The 20838-nt window shown below is 40.1% G+C and overlaps 2 protein-coding genes and 2 long non-coding RNA genes across 11 annotated transcripts in view; 3 read left to right on the top strand and 1 right to left on the bottom strand.

Moving 5' to 3' along the window:
• The first annotated feature begins 1367 nt into the window (after positions 1–1367).
• On the top strand, positions 1368–4175 carry LOC134227574 (uncharacterized). 2 transcript variants are annotated; one of them, XR_009983700.1, is made up of 3 exons: positions 1368–1496; positions 1573–1830; positions 1925–4175. It is a non-coding gene; the product is annotated as an uncharacterized LOC134227574 (long non-coding RNA). The 2 variants fall into 2 exon arrangements; XR_009983701.1 differs by having other exon boundaries at positions 1377–1496; positions 1611–1830.
• A 49-nt stretch (positions 4176–4224) lies between these two features.
• LOC134227573 (uncharacterized) lies at positions 4225–6799 on the bottom strand. The gene is made up of 3 exons (XR_009983699.1): positions 5004–6799; positions 4823–4939; positions 4225–4441 (listed from the first exon to the last, which is right to left on the bottom strand). It is a non-coding gene; the product is annotated as an uncharacterized LOC134227573 (long non-coding RNA).
• Positions 6800–8343: 1544 nt separating this feature from the next.
• LOC134222070 (uncharacterized protein K02A2.6-like) lies at positions 8344–9369 on the top strand. The gene has a single exon (XM_062701223.1). It carries the CDS (start codon positions 8344–8346, stop codon positions 9367–9369), a length of 1026 nt encoding a protein of 341 aa, XP_062557207.1.
• A 3335-nt stretch (positions 9370–12704) lies between these two features.
• LOC134227726 (NADPH oxidase 4-like) overlaps positions 12705–20838 on the top strand; it is a 47845-nt gene continuing 39711 nt past the window's right edge. Inside the window, exons 1-2 of one of the 7 annotated variants that reach the window (XM_062709384.1) lie at positions 12705–12788; positions 13449–13570. In XM_062709384.1, the coding sequence (XP_062565368.1) occupies positions 13508–13570 (63 nt within the window). In that variant the 5' untranslated portion in view covers positions 12705–12788; positions 13449–13507. Of the gene's footprint in view, positions 12875–12903; positions 12976–13448; positions 13571–20838 lie in introns of those variants that run through there. The other 6 variants (XM_062709388.1, XM_062709383.1, XM_062709386.1 and 3 more) reach the window with 6 other exon arrangements.

The following is a 20838-nucleotide window of genomic DNA, read 5'->3' as shown; positions in this document are numbered from 1 at the left end:
CTAATGAGAAGAATTTTGAAATTGGGTCCTAAAATGAAGAATCGATATTCGATTTTCTTTCAGGGAACGATGAAGGTAATCATTCTAAACGTGTCAGTTTTTTTAGACTCAAAAATCGAAAAGAACATTGTTTAATTTGAAATTGAAAAATAGATGAAAAATGCTTCCTCGACATTTTCGGTCTTGTTTGACGTACGGATTCAAACGCACTAGCAAAACACCGCAGGGCACTTGACTCAACATTTGACAGTTAATATATGGGGCTGACGTTTTGGGCTGATGGTTCATTCGTTCTGAAATGTTGCACAGCCCAAAATTTGCCTTAAAATGTCTTAAACACAAAAATATTATTTTTACTGATTTAGAATTTTACCAGAATTTTTATAACAACGGTACAAGTATTCTTGACCGATGCACTATCGTTTGCAACCATAAACGAGGTAGGGCTTTAGGACCCAATTGAATCTCAGTAGGTTGACAGGGAATTCTACACTCAGGAATAAATTTATACTAAATAGCTTAAAAGTCATTCTAAATGGCTATTCGCCTGGTTGACCCCAAACTCGTATTCCAACCAACAATACCGGGATAGTATAACTTTAAGAAAAACATTCACTAGTATAAGTAAGCTTTATAACTTTTTAGATTATTTTGGATGTGTTTACAGTTTCTAGGTTATATTCGTCTGTTGTTATATCTTTCTTAATTTTTAAAATGAAAATAAAACTTAAAGCATAGATTTTACACAGAGGAACTTTATTTTTATTAAAACCATTTGATCACCAAATATGATAATGAGAATTGATCGCTCTTAGGACCATCTGGAGGTGGTAAGCTGTATGTGAATGAGTGTGCCTGGCCTTGGTCCTGTGCTGGGTTGTCTTTCGAGAATAGAGAATAGTTCGGAATGAACGGCATTGTCCACTTCCCACAGGTAGACACATATTGCACAATGATACGTATAGCCTGCAAATGAGATATATCAAAACATCAATCGAGGGATATGAAATTTATCAGTTGCGCTTACCAGTATCACTCCGTTCCGTATGAATAGTTCGGTGCCCGGTATATACGTGGACATGACCGACCATCTTTACAATTGCATATCAGACGAAGCATCAACGTGTAGAACAGTACTTCAAAATTTCGACCAGAAATCCAGAAAGACCATACACTGATAATAATCTTGTGGTAAATCTACCAACAGATATCTGTTTAGCTTTACCATGCCACAAAATAGTAATGTTGATATTAAAATAATTTTGAGATTACTATAATTCAGTCAACCATACTATGGAATGACAGCTGGGCAACTATATTAGTGTTGACCACATATTTTGTAGTTAGGAATATTATTTCATTGCAATTTTGACTATGTTAATTCAAAGTTATAGTTAAAGCTAGATTCAGAAAATCAAGAAACAAAAAAGGGCAATTTCTTCCACCATTTTAACGTCAGCTACTTTTCATTTCATGTTGTAATTGTGAATAGCAAGGTAAGTGGTTTCTTTGGAGATTTTTATGCATGCCTACATATAATTTCTGATGTGAAACAATATTCCGTGATGCAAGAACCTTCAGAAAAAGTATTACCACCTCGACTACCGCAGGATTTGACGGTGCTGCTGGCTCTGGTCGACCCGATCTACAGTTTGTTCGAGCGCTGGTTAAGTCACCCAGACTCTGGAGAACCGAAACCAATCTGCTAAAGAGCACAGAAAGCCGGTTGTGGCACTAATAACGATTCCTATTTCTTACGATACTTGTGGAAAGATGGATCTAATACCCTGCTACCCAGGCTGCGACTTCGAACTTCAAATTAAGATGCCGGTGAGTATTTAACACCTCATCTATAGACGCAACAAATCCGAAAACATAATTAATTTGTCCAACCCAGCGATAACATAATTGTTTTCTTTTTCAGCGGCGTCAGGACAACCGGACGGAAGTATCCTTTTTCGGAGTCAGGCGAGGAACACTGGAACTGGCACGTACTGAGATACACCGGCAGGTGTAGCGGTATAAAATTTGAAGTGAACATGCAATTGTGAGTCATAACTGCAATAAGCTTTTAGAACATAATGCTGTGTATAACCATAGATATAATTATCAAGATGTTGGGGTCAGAGCAAATTAGTACTCATTTTATGGTTCCAGTGTACTACCCAAGTAACACCAAGCATTACAATATTGCACATATATCAATCACAAATCGGCATGCTAAATGCTAATTGCATTAGAACTGTTTTAACAATGTGTTGTTGCATTTATTTATCCACTGTCAGACAACGATACTCTAAATCAGCAGTACGAATGCAGCGATGCATTACTGGTGCTTTATTTCAACATGCCAAAGTAATGAACCATTAATTGGGTCTTATAATTGCCCTTTTCCACTTTAAGTCAACTTTTAGGACTGAGTTTTTTACAAGTATATATAGCTTCATGGTTACTTGGGTAAGCTCGCCAGTACCCAGCGGTACCCAGTAAAACTAAGCAATCCTTAGATTTGAATTTGAATTTGTTCTAATTTTCTATCGTTGTCATGGATATGATAGTATTTGTTTTATCATTGTTTTCCAGTCGATGTCGGTGATGTATTATGGAATTTATTGAAGATAAACGTATAATTTAATCCATTGTTGAAGTTATTAAATACTCTTTATACTTCTAGGTCGATTTACGATTTGTGGCTGTCTATAGGCAAAACTCCAGTTTTGCAAAGCGTTAACTTGTACAGAGGGCCTTCGACTTATGTAGTGATATTAGGAAAGATGGTTCACAGCACCATCTTCCACATTTGGATTCCCGCTGCTTTCAATTCTTCGTTAATCGTGATTCCTTTCTCACGTTGGAACTTGTTTTATTGGGCTTGTGAATTGTGTAAAAATGGGAAACGGATGCTACGGTTTGCAATAGTCGGTTCCATTTTGAAAAGGCTCTCTGATGTGGAGATCATCAGAGCAACAATCTTCGGCTAAAACTTCGCTGGCATGCTTAAAAACTCTGGTTCTTGAACCCAACGACTACCGGCATCGAAGCAAGATCATCTACCTAGCCCATTCGGTGGCTTTGTCTGCAATGTTAAGTTTGCTTGAAACTCACTTCCACGAACTTTTACAAACGATTTCCCAAGACAGCGGCCATGTACCTTCTATTTGGTATGGTCATCTTTTCATTTGGTAATTCTCAGCCGATTTTCTCTAAACGAGCTGTATTTCAAAGATGGTAAAGCCTTGATTACGATTAGCATTGCGGTCAAAAGCTATTCAAATGGTATTCTGAATCAGAAAGGTTGGTGTCTTGGCTGAATACGAGAAAGACAGTATCACTATTAGGTCGATTGATTTGATTTCATTTAAATTTCTATGCAAATTAAAACAAACAAAAATGCTTACAATATCTCATTCTTGTTATTTTTTATATGACCTTTACGTAAATTCTTAGGACAAAATTCAGAGTGTTTCTAAAAAAGATTCTGGAATAAATACATTGGGCTAATTGTGGCCAAATGAACCACACATTTGCCTGGTTGAAGCATCTAGTGCTCCTGTTAGCAACTTCAGCATATTGTGGACATCGAACCCTATCGAACCATAGTTGACTGACCTCTGTTCTATTGTAGCTATTCAAACTCCATTCAGGTATGTGCATACACCGAAGCGGATTCTTTCACCCACCGTCGGTGGCACAGATGAAGTAAACGTTACAAGTATGGTCGACCGAATAGTATAATCAATAGAGTTCAGCAGAATCAGTATCAAGAATGGTTATAATCGACATTTCCAGAAAGAATACTGATATAATAATAAGCAATCGCTTCTACTTGTTCCTATCCACAATCATTTCGTAAGATAAGATGAAAGCCGCAGTCGTTGACGGAAAACTATTGGATAGATGCTAAGTTTGCAAGGCAAATTTTTTTTATTCTACCCAATCGTAACGGTCGAGTGTTGTAAAGTTGTCGAAAGAAAGGTATACCCAGTTCCACAACAGGCGTATTGGACGGTCTGGTATAACCAAAAGTCAAATGCTGAGCGAAGGAGATGACTGAACAAACTGCGGTGCGTATCACTTCCGATCGGTTTGAGAGCAACCTCTTTTGGTGCTACATTTTTTGAAATTTCCGTTGAGGGGGATGAAACAGCTGCTTAAATTATTAAATTTCCTTTATTGTTCCAATGTTTCTGTAAAAAAAAAGTATGATTAAATTTTAAAAAAATGTCAAATATAATTGTCGCCTGAAACATTTCCACGCCATGAGATTTCCATTTTCATTTTTCAATTTGGTGGTTTATTAAATAAAAACAAACTAAGAAAATGTTGCCTTGCCAACAGTACTAAATTTGGTTCTGAAGGGCCGATCATAAATTACGAACCGGTAACTGAGATGACGTTTCTGGGTACCGAGGATTGTCCATAGTGTGCGCAACTGGAACCACTAAAAGAACGCCAGTTTCATATTGATTGTTGGTATAACTTCACTATAAATTGATGCCTAATAAAGTTATCTATTTCAATGATCTTGTTGTTAATATTTAATGAGTAGTTTCGCTGGTGATCGTTGTTGTGAAAATGTTGTGGTTGAATTTACCATGCTAATGTCATCGCGTCCATAGTAAAACCAACAACAACAGTATAGTCAAATCAGCTGAAATTCCTTGGCAATATCAACACGGTAAATTTTACTACAAACACAGTAATGTCAATTATGTGTTGCGTTCTACCGAAATTAAGTGGTAAAATGTTTTTGATTTTACCCTCAATATGGTACGCATTACTATGTCCTTTCTTTCAGTGTAGTCTTGGTCGATTTGTATACCTTGGATGCGGTGTTCCTCCATTTTATCAGGGCTGATCGTAAGATGAATGCTGCCCGTTGGAAGCCGAAAAGTTGTAGACTATGATTATGCGATTCATCTCAGGTTTGAGCGGCAATCTGGAAATGTATTTCACTTTAATTTATGTTTGTTTTACATATGCAAAAAAAGAATACTCCTTACAATTTCGCCAGCACCGTTGCTCGTGATAATGGAATCAATTATCCTTCCGAGAGTTATAATAACTTTGCCGCTGTTTCCGCTTGCCTTGATGGGATAAAGCCGGTGCTGGCCGCTCCTCCTTTGTCGGATCTCACCAGGTTCTAGTGGTTGCGGTGTTCAGAGGTTTTCCCTCCCAATGGTAAAAAACCAATAACAGTCCGAGAACTTGAAAATTTGAAATTTTCAAAACAATATTTTCAACGCGTCGACTTCACTGGACTAGAGCAATGGAAAAATGGCGTATATGGAAGAAAATATAAAATTTCGCCAAAGACAAAATACAAACAAAAATAACTTCGCGTTATTCCAACTTAGTATAATTATTAATTCTGGATAGTATACTTTTTATACTATGTAAAGTATAACTATGAAAAATATCTAAATAGGTTAATTTCAAATCCTTTACGGATTTATTTTATTGCTGAGTGTAGATTGTTAGAAGGGGACAAAGAAAATAAATGAAGATCATTCAGTGTTCGTTTCTTGAGGCGTGAACACGCCATTTCTCGCTTAACTTTTCAAAAGGTCCTAATTAACATTTTTTCATGAATTAATTTGAATAGCGCAATCAACAGAAAAACATGAAAGATTTTGATTGCAGTACTCAATTTAAATCATGAAAAAAATGTTACTTAGGTCCTTTTGAAAAGTTAAGCAAGATTTGATTGCAAGTGTCCAACGCTTATTTTCAACAAAAAAGCATGTTGGAGAACGGATTTGCTTGGATACGACAAATACAATTGTACCATTTTGGTACAGATTTATCACATTAAAGCCCATTTTTCGTCATTGCAAAAAATAGCGATAGCACTCGTAGTATTTATCCAAGTCGGCAAGCCTCGTTTGATAAACGTACATTTTTTTGCCATTTTTGCTGCCGGTTTGAGGCTTACAATTTTTGTTTTGCTCCACATATTATGGCTCACCATTATTTTTTGCCATTTTATTTTCCAGCTGAGGCTTACCTTTATTTTTTTGCCTTTACGACCTCATGGCTTAATCATTTTTTTTTTGCCATATTGTCCTGCGTCCTAAGGCTTACCATTATTTTTTGCCTGATTTCTTTTCTTTTCAATCTCCTGCAAACTTATCTTACCATTCGTGGGAGCAACGACCACGTCAAGATAATGTTTTTGACTCTTCGTTGGGAACTAATTTGGATGAAACGAGATCTATTACTAGAAAATTTAAAAATATGAAAGCCTTGGGTGATGATGGTATTTTCTACATACTTAAAATACTCAAAAAACTTCGAGACGGAAAAGGAAGTGAAAAGGGGAAAGGAAGAGGAAGTGAAGTTGGAAAGGAGAATGGAACAGGTTTCTGGAGAAGGAAGATACAATCAATATTACATACATACGATGCATTTTGTAAAACGCAATGAAACGCGAAGCATACAATATCCCGCATAATAAAAAACAACATGTTATATGGTCAGAATCATTATTACGATGTAAGATATAGCTTCACAGTTTACGTTGCGGTTATCGAATACTTTTCGATCGATTCAACCATAACTGCTCGACATCATCACTAAATGTCAACATATAACATGTTGTCTCAAAAATGTTCTTTATTTCCTGCATTATATGTCAACATTTTATCATACTGTTGAGCGAAAATTTTGCACGCGAAAACAGACGATTTTTTATGGTGACATAACTTAACAACCCATTCAACATATTGTTATTTGTCAAATAACCGTACCACAAACTGTTAAAACTTTATATGAGATTGTTCATTTACAGTTGTCAACAGTAAAGGATACCCGAATAAAAAATACAGTAGAATAACAATACAATTTATTGTAACACTACTATTAATAACATTAAATTGGCAATAGATTATATTGTAAATAAAACCATAGAAATACATTAAAATGCATTGTTATGAACCATTTATTCGAATGTAAATGAAGTTTTCGCAATAGAATGTACGGGTTGTTAAGTATCGTAACTATACAAAATCTGAGATTTTTCCATACATTTTTCGTCACACAATAGAGTGTATGGTTAATATATTGTTGAAATATCCGAACGAAACTGTTCAAAATACAATGGATTGTATTGTATTTGTATAGTAAAACAATACGATTTTTGATTTCTCAGTTGTGACAGCTTTACTGTTCAACAATGCAATTTAAAGGGAAAAAATGCATATTTGGCGCTATGAGGCAAATATTGTTATATAGTTTATATGCAATGTAAAGAAAAGTTTCAAAAGTTATCAATGTATGAATCTACATTAAAGAAATATGTTGATGTATTGTATCCTCAGTGTTGATACAATCTGTGCAACCATCAAGAAACAATGTATCCTATTGTATACCGTACATTGTATGGTAATTTAATTGTTTACACTATTGAACCAATAGTACATTTTTATCCGGGTACTGTTGTCGACCGCACGGGAAAATATCCATGTACAGTTTGTAATTATGCGGGATACTGGATAAGTCACACAATGCAAATGCCTATGATATACCATTTATAGGAAAGCCAATTATGTAGACACACACGCATTAAGCTAGGGACTAAAAAGAGGAGTCACAAAAACACTGAGGACGTAACAAAGACGAAACACAGAGTGCACGGTGAAAAACGCATAATGCGAATCCATATAGGTGACAATTTGTTGAAAAACTAAGTTAAAAAAACATATTCATAACCCCACCCTTATTTAACCTCAAGTTGAGATTAGACAAGAGTAGCCGAAGCCGAACGTCAAAGACGAAACGCAGAGTGCACTGTGAAAAACGCAGAATGCGAATCCATATAGGTGACAAACACAAAGTACATTGTAAAAATCGAATAATGCGAATCCATATAAGTGACAGCTTGTTGAAAAACTAAGTAAAACACATATTTCTAACCCCACTCTTATTTAATCTCACGTTGAGAATGAACAAGAGTAGCCGAAGCCGAACGTCAAGGACGAAACACAGAGTACACTGTGAAAAACGCATAATGCGAATCTATATAGGTAACAAACTCAAAGTACATTGTAAAAAACGCATAATGCGAATTCATATAGGTGACAATTTGTTGAAAAACTAAGTAAATCACATATTCATAACCCCATTCTAGAAGCCCATCCGGACAAAAATCCAGCTGAGGCTTCTAGTTATCTCCCAATCAGTTTGCTTTCTTCAATAAGCAAACTGTTTGAAAAGATTATTTTAAAAATGATGATTCGGTTCGGAGAACGGTGTTGGTGGCCTGGGATTGACCAAACAGCAGTAAACAACTGTGAAGCCTGCGAAGGATGTCGTTTAGTTCAGCTTCCTGATCCTCCTGAGCCAATGATACGACGACAGCTACCTGATCGCCCATGGATCGATATAGCGATAGATTTCCTTGGACCAATGCCATCCGCTGAGTATATTCTAGTGGTTATCGACTACTACAGTCGCTATATGGAGTTAGAAGTGATGAATAAGATTACCGCTCAGGAGACAATCAAAAGTTTGAAACGAATTTTTCGTATCTGGGGGCCACCAAGAACGATCACTTTGGACAATGCTAAACAGTTCGTATCTAGTGAATTGGAAGAGTATTGTAAAACAAATGGCATTTACCTAAATCACACGTCTCCATACTGGCCACAAGCAAATGGCGAGGTCGAACGCCAAAATAGATCATTATTGAAAAGAATGAAAATAGCTAACGCTCTTTATGACAATTGTAAGGCTGAACTTGACAACTATCTGGATCTCTACAATAATACTCCGCATACAATTACTGGCAAGGCGCCTAGTGAGCTTTTACAAAACCGGAAGTTGCGCACAAAACTCCCTTGTGTCGACGACATCGAAACCATGCCCCCCAGTACCGATTTCCGAGATCGGGATCACGAGAAAAAATTTCATGGAAAACAGTGGGATGATGAGAAGCGTAGAACAAAACCAAGTTCTATTTTACCTGGCGATACAGTCCTCATGAGGAATCTCTGCCCGACGAACAAACTGTCCACTAATTTCTACAAAGAGAAATTTACAGTTGTTGACAGACAAGGATCGAACGTCACCGTTCAATCTCAGGAAACAGGAAAAACGTACGATCGTAACTCGTCTCACCTCAAACCCATTTCTGACCCTGTACTCGTTGAGGATAGCACAGGTAACAGAGATCGTGGTGGTTACTCTATACCAACAATGTCTGAACAATTACCAGTTGATGGAGAATCGCTGGAGATCGCTGTGGATCCTGATGCTCCAGAGTCGGGAGATTTGCCACTACCACAAAGGCAACCTAGACGGTCAACGCGAACGCACAAGCCTAAGGTAATGTCCATAATGCTATATTTCCTCATAAGTTTAAATAGTTAAAAATACAACATGAAAAAGGAATAATAATAACTCAATTATTTGAAAGAAAAGGGGATGTGGTACTATGGTATTAACAACTGTTACGTATGTATTGGTGTGGATCCAAGAGGTTCACCCTGATCTCTTGAGAGTCGTTGCAGGCAGTCATACTCGGTGCGTCGTCGTGTGTAGTTCACCTTGCGTGTTAGTCCATACTCTTGCGTGCTAGTTACCACACATGAGAAGGATTTTCAAACGATTTTCAGAGGAATTTGTGGATAACTTTCCGGAGGAATTCAGAAGTTCCCAGGGGAGCTTCTAGAAGGATTTCAAAAAGAATTTTTGAGCCCGAATTGTTTTGAGTTGTTTTGAACTTTCATATATTATGGATCCTGGATGCCCTAATAAGTTTTGGGAATCTTTTGAATTTCAACCACCTATTTCTGTATATGATTGGATCGTAAAGTGCACATGTTTGAGGGACTTCATTTCAGTTCAATCGTTCAATCTTTCCACCATTTTGCCCCCTCTGGCTACGCCCTTGAATATCAATGCCAATTATCAAGTCCCTTAAATTCAAAAGTCTAATACGTTACGTTTATATAAGTCCTACGTCTACTCGCGGTTACGTTTAAAACATTTCCCATTGCTCGTTTTTTTAAATTAATTTATCGCTTGACTGATTAACGCCTCCAATCATAATTCTTACTACTGACGCCAAATTATGAATGAACCAATTATGCCAAAAATGCTGGTGTTCCATGAATAAAGGTGCACCTTTTCCAGAAGTCTGGCGCCGCCAGTGTGGGTCTCGAATCTATCTATCTTCTATTCATCTATCTATATATCTATCTATCTATCTATCTATCTATCTATCTATCTATCTATCTATCTATATCTATATCTATATTCTATATCTTCTTTTTTTTCTATATATAAAACTCAATGTTTGTATGTTTGTATGTTTGTATGTATGTTTGTATGTATGTCCCAGCATAACTTCTGAACCCATTGACCGATTTCAATCAAATTTGGACAACACATTCGGGAAGCTCTTTGGAAAAGGGGGAGAGTGTGGGGGGAGGGGTATTGCTAAGTTATTGATCAACTCAGGGTACCTCTTGAACCCCTTGGCCGATTTCAACCAAATTTGGAACACACATTCTTTATCTTTAGGAGATGACGATAGGGGGGTTTGGGATGCTCTTTGGAAAAGGGGGAGGGTGTGGGGTTAGGGGTATTGCTAAGTTATTGATCAACTCAGTGTACCTTTTGAGCCCCTTGGCCGAATTTAACCAAATTTGGAACACACATTCTTCATCTTTAGGTGATGACGATAGGGGGTTAGGCATGCTCTATGGAAAAGGGAAGGGTGTCGGGGGTGGGTATTGCAAAGTTATTGATCAACTCAGGGTACCTTTTGAACCCCTTGGCCGAATTTAACCAAATTTGGAACACACATTCTTTATCTTTAGGTGATGACGATAGGGGGGTTAGGCATGCTCTATGGAAAAGGGGAAGGGTGTGGGGGGGTGAGTATTTTTTAGTTATTGATCAACTTAGTGTACCTTTTGAACCCTTTGGCCTTTTTCAACCAAATTTGGAACACACATTTTTCATATTAAGGAGACGACGATAGTGTGGTTAGAGATGCTCTTTGAGAAAGAGAGGGTATGTGGGGAGGGGTATTGTTCAGAAATAGATCAACTCAATGTAAGTCTTGAACCTAATGACCGATTTGAACCAAATTTGTATCAAATGTTGTATGTCCTAAGGAAACAATTTTAGTGGATGTGGGTAGGTAATTTTAAAAGAGGGAGGGTGTGAGAGAGTGGTATTGTTTAGTTATTCATCAATTCAGCATAACTTTCGAACCCATTTACCGATGTCCATAAAATCTGGAACCCATATTCTCTGTTTAAGAAGACTATATCAGACTGGGTAGGAGTATCATAGCTGAATGAGAGAGAGGGTATATTTATTAAACGAACAGTTTAGTATACCTTTTTACCGCATGGGTCATTTCAAACCAAATTTATGAACAAGTATTATCTGCCCAAAACCCATTTTAGAGAGGCTGGGAGAAACTTTTGGAATGCGGGAGGTTATTGGGGTTGGGTATTGCCTGATTTTCTCAAAATTGCACGCGGCGAACCTTTCATGAAAGGTACCGCCGCGCTTTCTGCACCCCGTTTACTTGATTCTTATGGATGAATAGCATTGCGGTGTATCGTTTGTCGCGGCCGTACCTTTCGACAGTCATTCGCCGCGTGAAGTTTTGTGCAAGTACCCATTTGGGAACATTACAAACGCCGCGCAGTGTATCATATCCAGAAAATCTGACAATATTGTTTAGAAAACGACTTAATTTAAAATCCCTCTTATTTAGTTCATTCGAGGTTCTTTGACATTTTCCCGGTAATAGCATTTTCCCAAAAATGACTTCAACGAAAATAATATTTCCCAAAAATGATTCTTACCAATACACATCCCAGAATATGACATTTCCCTGAAAATGACATATCCCTGAATGAAGCAGGCCATTAACATAAGGGCATTTGGGATAATTATGAACAGCATCAGAAAAATCTGTCATAGAAAGCATGCATTTGCTGGGTATAAAGCAATGCTAATCGTTACCCTTCATTGGAATCATGATATGCCCAGTGAAAAGCAATGATTAATGTGTTTCCTTCTGGATGGTGGATGTGATTGCTTCTTTAAAACTAGGCGTTTGTCCGGAATAAGGCAATGGTGAGTGTGATCCCTTCTTTAAAAATGGGCATTTAGCAGGAATAAAGCATCGGTGGATGTTTTTCTTTCTTTAGCAATTGACGCTTGCTCGGAATAAGGCTATTCAAACCAACCATCCCTTTTTCAAGATCAGTCAACGCTTCCACAAGCCTTCTTTTAATCAAATGATGAAGTATCAATAAGATAACATAATCACTCTGTTGACCAATTGATTTTATCTTTTTCTGATTGCGAAAAAAAAACTGAAAACCAAACTTGCAATTCCGAGCAAGGCCGGGTACATAAAGCTAGTACTTATATAAAAAGTTCGTTCTCGGAGTGAAAGGATTGGCTTTCGGTACAATTTTGTTGTACGAGAAAGGCAAAACCCTGTTGCAAGGCTGGGCCGCCAAGCATAAACAGAAATATTTTCTTTGAAGGATACATTGATTAGAAGATAATGAGTCATTATCCTAATGATCTCCGAAAACTCCGAACAATCCTATCAATGCAATAAGCTTGCTTCCGATCCTCCTCTTTCAATATTTTCGTTTCTATGCGGTGCATGCGATGATAGAGTATGATGAAAGCAGGGAAACCAGATCAACTACTGCTCACTCCAAACCAAACATAAGTTAGGGCACTACTGCCAGAATCAGTATGTGTTGGAATGGCCCAGTGGATAGACAATTGAGATTTTGCCAAAGGTGAAAGGTTTGAGTACGTGTCTGTGATCGGAATTGAATCAGTGTTCTTTGCATGGCGAATAGTTTCTACTTTGTGCGATATCAAAGTATGGTATTTGTTCCATTAATTATAACATGCTCCTATATGAATAATATTCGCAAAAGGAAACGATTTCTGCTTAATCTGAGCCGTTTTTATTGCTATCATGTGAGCTTACTGCTAAAACAAAATTACAAAAAATGATAAACGAAGCAATTTAAGCTCCAATGCTTTGGTTTCGATTGTTAGTGATATGGTTACATGTTATGAATTTAAGGTGCTTAAATGACATAAATATATAACAATTGAAGTAGACCGAAGTACATATTTCTATCGTATAAACCCTTATCTATAAACATTAGTCGGGAAGTAACCAAACTTTTCTATGAGTAACGATCTATTTCGGTACAAATCAAAAAGCCAGTGCGAGTGCGGTACGTTTATGTAGCATGTGGTATGAAGACACAATTCGAGTTACCGCATTTGTATATTGGCAGTGTCACGAACTCGCTATTGTAAACAATCACCATCTGGTCTCTGGCAGTCGATCATTTATTTGAGATAGAATCACAGAAAACTAAGCTCAATTGAGCACATCACCACACAACACCATGATAATAACCAACTAATAACAAATAAAGATTTCGTTTTAGATCATATTTATGTATGGCTTCAGGATTAGGTTTTATTATGCTATGAAATGGAACGAACGAGTAAAGTTTACCATGCCACAAAAAACTTCATGTTCAAGTATTTTTTAGCGGTAAGTAGTCATTATTCGCTGTATAGAGTAAGTAGTCAATACTTAATACAAGAGAAGCATAGTTGTTAATGTTATTTTTTATCAACTCCGCTCTATCTTAATCTCCTTTCAATAGAGCAGTCTAAAAGAGATATTTAATATTTACGAGTTATTCAATACAAACAATTGTAATCAAAGGATGCACTCAAATTACATATAAAACAATTTAAGAAAACCCAGATTAATCCACCTACAGCGGTGATGCCTTTCTCGTGCAACATATATAAAATGTATTTAAAAAATACATTAGAAAGGTCAAAAACCCACTTTAGGGAAATAGATCGCATATTTTATATCATTTTTCATGTTTTCGCATTAATTAATATGCATTGCCACCATTCCTGAGAAAAAACAATGATTTTTCAATAATTCCGAAATGCAATCGATCGGGCCAATTTTGAATAGCAAACAAAGGCACCGCATTTCCCGTCGAATGAAATTTGTTGTGAGTAAATCGGGTAATGGTAAGTTCCAAAAAGTGTGTCTACAAAATTCGTACAGATACACACATACAAATGCATACACACATACAGACATCACCTCGGTTCGTCTAGGTGATTCGATCAGTATATAACACTATGGGTCTCCGCGCCTTCCATCAAAAGTTTTGGAGTAATCCTATAGCCTTTCGGTACAACTTTTGTTGTACGAGAAAGCCAAAAAGTAATTAAACTGTCGACTCAGTAACGACCTTGCGTCTGGTTTGAGGCCTATTAAGAACCGGTTAAATTAACATATGCGTGTATTACACGCCGGTGTATTTTTAATGCGCGTACCTGCGTGGCTGTAGCGTGCACTTTTTTGACAGATCGAAGTAACATTTAGGAAGCCTGAATATTCATCTATTATTTACACTCATTGAATGAATTTTATTAGTTTGTTAAAAAATAGCGAAAAATAAACTGCCAACTGTATAATAGGACGACTCTGTCTCGCGCAATACAAGTTTTATTCATTTCCTAAATCAACAATCTTTTTCACCTCCAACAAAACTATCTAGATATTGCCTGATTTTCTCAAAATTACACGCGGCGAACCCTTCATGAAAGGTACCGCCGCGCTTTCTGCACCCCGTTTACTTGATTCTTATGGGTGAATAGCATTGCGGCGTATCGTTTGGCGCGGCCGTACCTTTCGACAGTCATTCGCCGCGTGAAGTTTTGTGCAAGTACCCATTTGGGAACACTACAAACGCCGCGCAGTGTATCATATCCAGAAAATCTGACAATATTCAAAATATTGTTTCATAGTAATTACTTCTTCTCTAAAATTGCTCATTCTTCAACTTTGATCGATGAGATGAGTGTGTTATTTTTGCTTGAAGTTAAATGCACTTTCGACGTTTTGTCTTTTCGCCCTTTTGTCATTTCGACCTGTTGTTTTTCGACCTTTTGTCCTATCGACGTTTTGTCTTTCGACCTTTTGTCATAGATCGACAACTTGGCCGACTCTCCAATAATAATGTATGTACCGTATGTACCGTATGTACCGGGGTAACAATGGGTCAAATGGGGGTGAGAATGGGTCACTGTTTTATGTACTTAGAAATTAGAATACTTGTAGAATAGATTGAATGTATCTGATGGCAAGAAGACTAAAATATAAGAGACCTTTTTGAACGATTTTGCTATCCGAACTCCAGGCTGCCGGTGAGAGCGATGACCCATTCTCACCTCCGAGACGCATTGTCACCCCCGATGCGATGGCGGTATCGTTAGAATAAAATGGTAATCGGTTGATACTGAATAAACCTGATTAATCCACCTAGCGGTAATGGTGCTTTCCTCGTGCAAAAAATATTATTTTGGCCATTACTTTTGAGACAATAGCCGATCTGGCTAATTTTCAATAGGAAACAATGGGAGAGCATACTGCGTCGAATGCAACATGCAATTTGTTGCGAGTAAATCGGTGAAGTAAAAGCCTGAAAAATGAGTGACATTTTTTACACATTTTTTCTATGAAAAAAAGTATTTTGGCCATAATTCCGAGCTCATAGTCCGATCTGGCCAATTTTCAATAGGCAACAATGGGATATGATGCTGCGTCGAATGCAACTTGTGTGTAAATCGGTCTAGGATAAGTACCTGAAAAACTAGTGACATTTTTTTACGCATTTTTTCAACGAAAATTTGTATTTCGGTCATTAATTCTGGAGTCCGGTCTAGCCAAATTCAATTGGACAGGATGCTGCGTCGAATGCAACTTGTTGCAAGCAAATCGGTTAAGAAAAAGTGCCTGAAAAATGAGTAACAACAAACATGAATAAAGCTAAACTAATCAACAAAGCAACGGAAATGAACCCCTTCCCAAGGAAAGGAAAAATCTCTCCAAAATCTCCACCCAACGCATCGAGTGCGAGAGAGAGATGGAGCAGAAGGACACAAGTAGCGAAGTAGTCATCGTGGAGAGCGATAACGATATGCCAATAGTCGACAAGCAACAGCACAATACAATGGAGATAGGGCCGACGCTAACAAGGTGATCAAAATTGGTAAGCTGAAAGTTGACTGGTCACAATGTCCTGTCTCGAAGTGGGACACATATCGTGGGCGTGCAAAGGGCCAGATAAGAGTAACGTATGTAAACGATGCGACGAAGAGGGTCATAAGGCGCACACGTGCGAGAAAGGGCCATCGTGCACGCTATGTGCGAGCAGGAACCGGATACACAACCACGTCATGGGTGGGTCCGCTTTCCCGTTGATTGTTAGTACGAATAAGCCGTGCAAGTAACGCAGCTCAACCTCAACCATTGTGCGGCCGCCCAGCAGTTGCTGTGGCAGTCGGTAGCAGAAACAATAACAGACGTAGCTATCCTGTCGGATCCGTACCGCAGCCCCGCGGATGACGAGAACTGGGTAGCAGACGGATCCAGATCATCGGCGATTTGTACGACGGGAAGATTTCCGATCAGGGAAGAGATAAACACAAGAGTGGAGGGTACAGTTATAGCTAAGATAAATGGGTAACGTTTGAAGAATGCCTCTGAGAAGGACAAATTGCCAGTCGTCATCAGGCAGCCGTGACGGTAAGGCGCGTACCCCAAAACGCCACCGTATGGGCTGTGGATCCGGCGACTGACGAGGGTTTGGTGGAGGGGCTGGAATCGCTTATAAGGCAAACGTGTAACCAATTACGCTACGAGAACCCCTCCACCTCCAAGAGATCTCTGAAACAATTGGGGGTGATGCTCGACGGTAAGTTGAGCATTAAAAGTCACGTCGTCGACGCCTGCAGCACTATCGAGGATGATGGCGTACATATCTACAGTGTGCTCCAGCAAGCATGGCGGTTTCAATACTACGATACGGAGGTCCAGCCAGGGGATCGGCGTTGAGCGTAAACTGCAACGTGCGAAAGCTGGAGAGTACTCATAGGCTAATGTGCCTGAGAGTCATCAGCGCATATCGCACCGTATCTCGAGAAGCGGCATGTGTACTCGCGGGTATGATGCCTATCAAACTGGTGGTGGAGGAAGACGAGGAGTGCTACGCCCTCAGGGACACGGATAACGCTCGAAGGAATATCAAGGCAGCATTCATTCATTTATTTAGTCTACATCTAAACAGATAACACTGAATCAACAATTTGACGCCACAATACACGGTTCGAGGCCGCATCTCTCCATCCTCGAATACGCCCCACGCTCGCCAAGTCGTTCTGCACCTGGTCTGCCCATCTCGCTCGCTGCGCTCCACGTCGTCTCGTACCTGCCGGATCGGAAGCGAACACCATCTTTGCAGGGTTGCTGTCCGGCATTCTTGCAACATGCCCTGCCCATCGTACCCTTCCGGCTTTAGCTACCTTCTGGATACTGGGTTCGCCGTAGAGCTAGGCGAGCTCATGGTTCATTCTTCACTGCCACACACCGTCTTCTTACACACCGCCAAAGATGGTCCTAAACACCCGTCTCTCGAATACTCCGAGTGCTTGAAAGTCCTCCTCGAGCATTGTCCATGTTTCATGTCCGTAGAGGACAACCGGTCTTATTAGCGTCTTGTACATGACACATTTGGTGCGGTGGCGAATCTTTTTTGACCGCAGTTTCTTCTGGAGCCCGTAGTAGGCCCGACTTCCACAGATGATGCGCCTTCGTATTTCACGACTAACATTGTTATCAGCCGTTAGCAAAGATCCGAGGTAGACGAATTCCTCGACCACCTCGAAGGTATCCCCGTCTATCGTAACACTGCTTCCCAGGCGGGCCCTGTCGCGCTCTGTTCCGCCCACAAGCATGTACTTTGTCTTTGAGGCATTCACCACCAGTCCAACTTTTGTTGCTTCACGTTTCAGGCGGGTGTACAGTTTTGCCACCTTTGCAAATGTTCGGCCGACAATGTCCATGTCATCCGCGAAACAAATAAATTGACTGGATCTGTTGAAAATCGTACCCCGGCTCTCCGCATGACACCTTCTAGCGCAATGTTGAACAACAGGCACGAAAGTCCATCACCTTGTCTTAGTCCCCGGCGCGATTCGAACGAACTGGAGTGTTCGCCCGAAATCTTCACACAGTTTTGCACACCATCCACCGTTGCTTTGATCAGTCTGGTAAGCTTCCCAGGGAAGCTGTTCTCGTCCATTATTTTCCATAGCTTTACGCGGTCTATACTGTAGTATTCTGCCTTGCAATCAACGAACAGATGATGCGTTGGGACCTGGTAATCACGGCATTTTTGAAGGATTGGTACAGTAAAGATCTGGTCCGTTGTCGAGCGGCCGTCAACAAAGCCGGCTTGATAATTTCCCACAAACTCATTCACTAATGGTGACAGACGACGGAAGATGATCTGGGATATCACTTTGTATGCGGTATTGAGGATGGTGATCGCTCGAAAGTTCTCACACTCCAGCTTGTCACCTTTCTTGTAGATGGGGCATATAACCCCTTCCTTCCACTCCTCCGGTAGCTGTTCAGTTTCCCCGATTCTGATTATCAATTTGAGCAGGCAAGTGGCTAGCTTTTTCGGGCGCATCTCAATGAGCTCAGCTCCGATACCATCCTTACCAGCTGCTTTATTGGTCTTTAGCTGTTGGATGGCATCCTAAACTTCCCTCAAGGTGGGGGCTGGTTGGCTTCCATCGTCCGCTGAACTGACGTAGTCATCTCCTCCGCTGCCTTGACTTTCACTGCCTGTACTCTCAGCGCCATTCAAATGTTCCTCGTAGTGCTGCTTCCACCTTTCGATCACCACACGTTCGTCCGTCAAGATGCTCCCATCCTTATCCCGGCACATTTCGGCTCGCGGCACGAAGCCTTTGCGGGATGCGTTGAGCTTCTGGTAGATCTTGCGTGTTTCTTGAGAACAGCACAGCTGTTCCATCTCCTCGCACTCCGCTTCTTCCAGGCGGCGTTTCTTCTCCTGAAAAAGGCGGGTCTGCTGTCTCCGCTTCCGTCTATAACGTTCCACGTTCTGCCGGGTACCTTGCTGCAGCGCGACCGCCCGCGCTGCATCTTTCTCCTCCAGAATCTGTTTGCACTCTAGGTCGTACCGCGGCGGTCGTCGGTACCGAACATTGTTGATGACGGATAGTTTTGGGCGCAGTTTAACCATCACCAGATAGTGGTCAGAGTCGATGTTAGCGCGGAGAAGTGCCGTCCATCAATCAGAACGTGGTCGATTTGTGATTCTGTCTGCAGTGGTGATCTCCAGGTGTACCGATACGGGAGGCTGTGTTGGAAGTAGGTGCTGCGAATAGCCATATTCTTGGAGGCGGCGAAATCAATTAGTCGTAGGCCGTTTTCGTTCGTCAGCCGGTGAGCGCTGAACTTCCCAATAGTCGGTCTAAACTCCTCCTCTTGGCCAACCTGAGCGTTCAAATCTCCTATGATGATTTTGACGTCGTGGCTTGGGCAGCTATCGTACTCACGTTCCAGCTGCGCGTAGAATGCGTCCTTATCATCATCAGTGCTTCCGGAGTGTGGGCTATGGACGTTGATTATGCTGAAGTTGAAGAACCGGCCTTTGATCCTCAACCTGCACATTCTCTCGTTGATCGGCCACCACCCGATCACGCGCCTTTGCATGTCGCCCATCACTATGAAAGCTGTTCCCAGCTCGTGTGTTTTGCCGCAGCTCTGGTAGATGGTATGATTACTAGGGTGGTTCAAAAAATCGATTTTGCTCCACAGTGCTCATCTGATGCTTTACCATGTTCTGAGTGGTGAAAATTTGAGCTCATTTGGTTTAAAACTGATTTAGCACAAGCCGTATCAAGTTTGCATGCAAATTAGTATGGGAAAATTTATTTTTTCATTATACTGTTAATGACGTTTCCCCATTAAGCGCAGGTTAGAAGAAAACCTACATAGCTAAAAGGGACACTCAACAGCTTTCATCCAACGAAAACCGCATGTTGATTAATCGTCCCAATAATTAGTAATCGATTTTAAGACAGGTTGCGAATCTTTAGTCATGATCGTTAAACTTCTTTGAGGGCATCACTGAAATGTGCAGTGTAACATAGTAGCCTGAATTTGTGTGTGTGCTATCTTTCGCGCCACGAGCAGCAATGTTGCCTGTTGATGAGTTATGCAATTAGCTCCAGAAAACCACGGTATAGATTAAATTCGATTGCCAATTATTGGAACGATTAATTGAGATGCGGTTTTCGCTGAGTGGAAGCTGTTGAGTATTCCTTTTAGCTTTGTAGGTTTTCTTTTAATATGCGCTTGATGGGGAAGCGTCATAAACAGTATAATTAAAAAAATTAATTTCCCCATACTAATTTGCATGCAAACTTGAAACGGCTTGTGCTAAATCAGTTTTAATCCAAATGAGCTCAAATTTTCAGAGGACACTCAGAACATGGTAAAGCATCAGATGAGCACTGTGGAGCAAAATCGATTTTTTGAACCACCCTAATGATTACCTCTAAACGTTGGCACCATTGATCTCTTCCAACAAACCTCCTGCAGCGCTACGATGCCGAATCCACGGTCCTTGAACACATCGGCGAGTATGCGTGTGCTCCCGATGAAGTTGAGAGATTTGCAGTTCCACGAACCGAGTTTCCAATCGCTAGTCTCTTTTCGTTGCAGTGGTCTTCGCCGATGGTTCCGGTCCGAACTCTCTTGTTGATTGTTCGTTGCACTCGGACCCTTCTTCTTCTTCTTATTCTTCTTCTAATTGGCATTACATCCCCACACTGGGACAGAGCCGCCTCGCTGCTTAGTGTTCATTAAGCACTTCCACAGTTATTAACTGCGAGGTTTCTAAGCCAGGT

The sequence above is a fragment of the Armigeres subalbatus genome, chromosome 3 (genome assembly GCF_024139115.2).
Source record: "Armigeres subalbatus isolate Guangzhou_Male chromosome 3, GZ_Asu_2, whole genome shotgun sequence".
NCBI classification, from domain to species: domain Eukaryota; kingdom Metazoa; phylum Arthropoda; class Insecta; order Diptera; family Culicidae; genus Armigeres; species Armigeres subalbatus.
This window is presented reverse-complemented; position numbering and strand designations above follow the sequence as displayed.

Excerpts from the sequence above, each read along its gene's own strand:
- LOC134222070 (XM_062701223.1), top strand. The coding sequence starts at position 8,344 with ATGATACGACGACAGCTACCTGATCGCCCATGGATCGATATAGCGATA.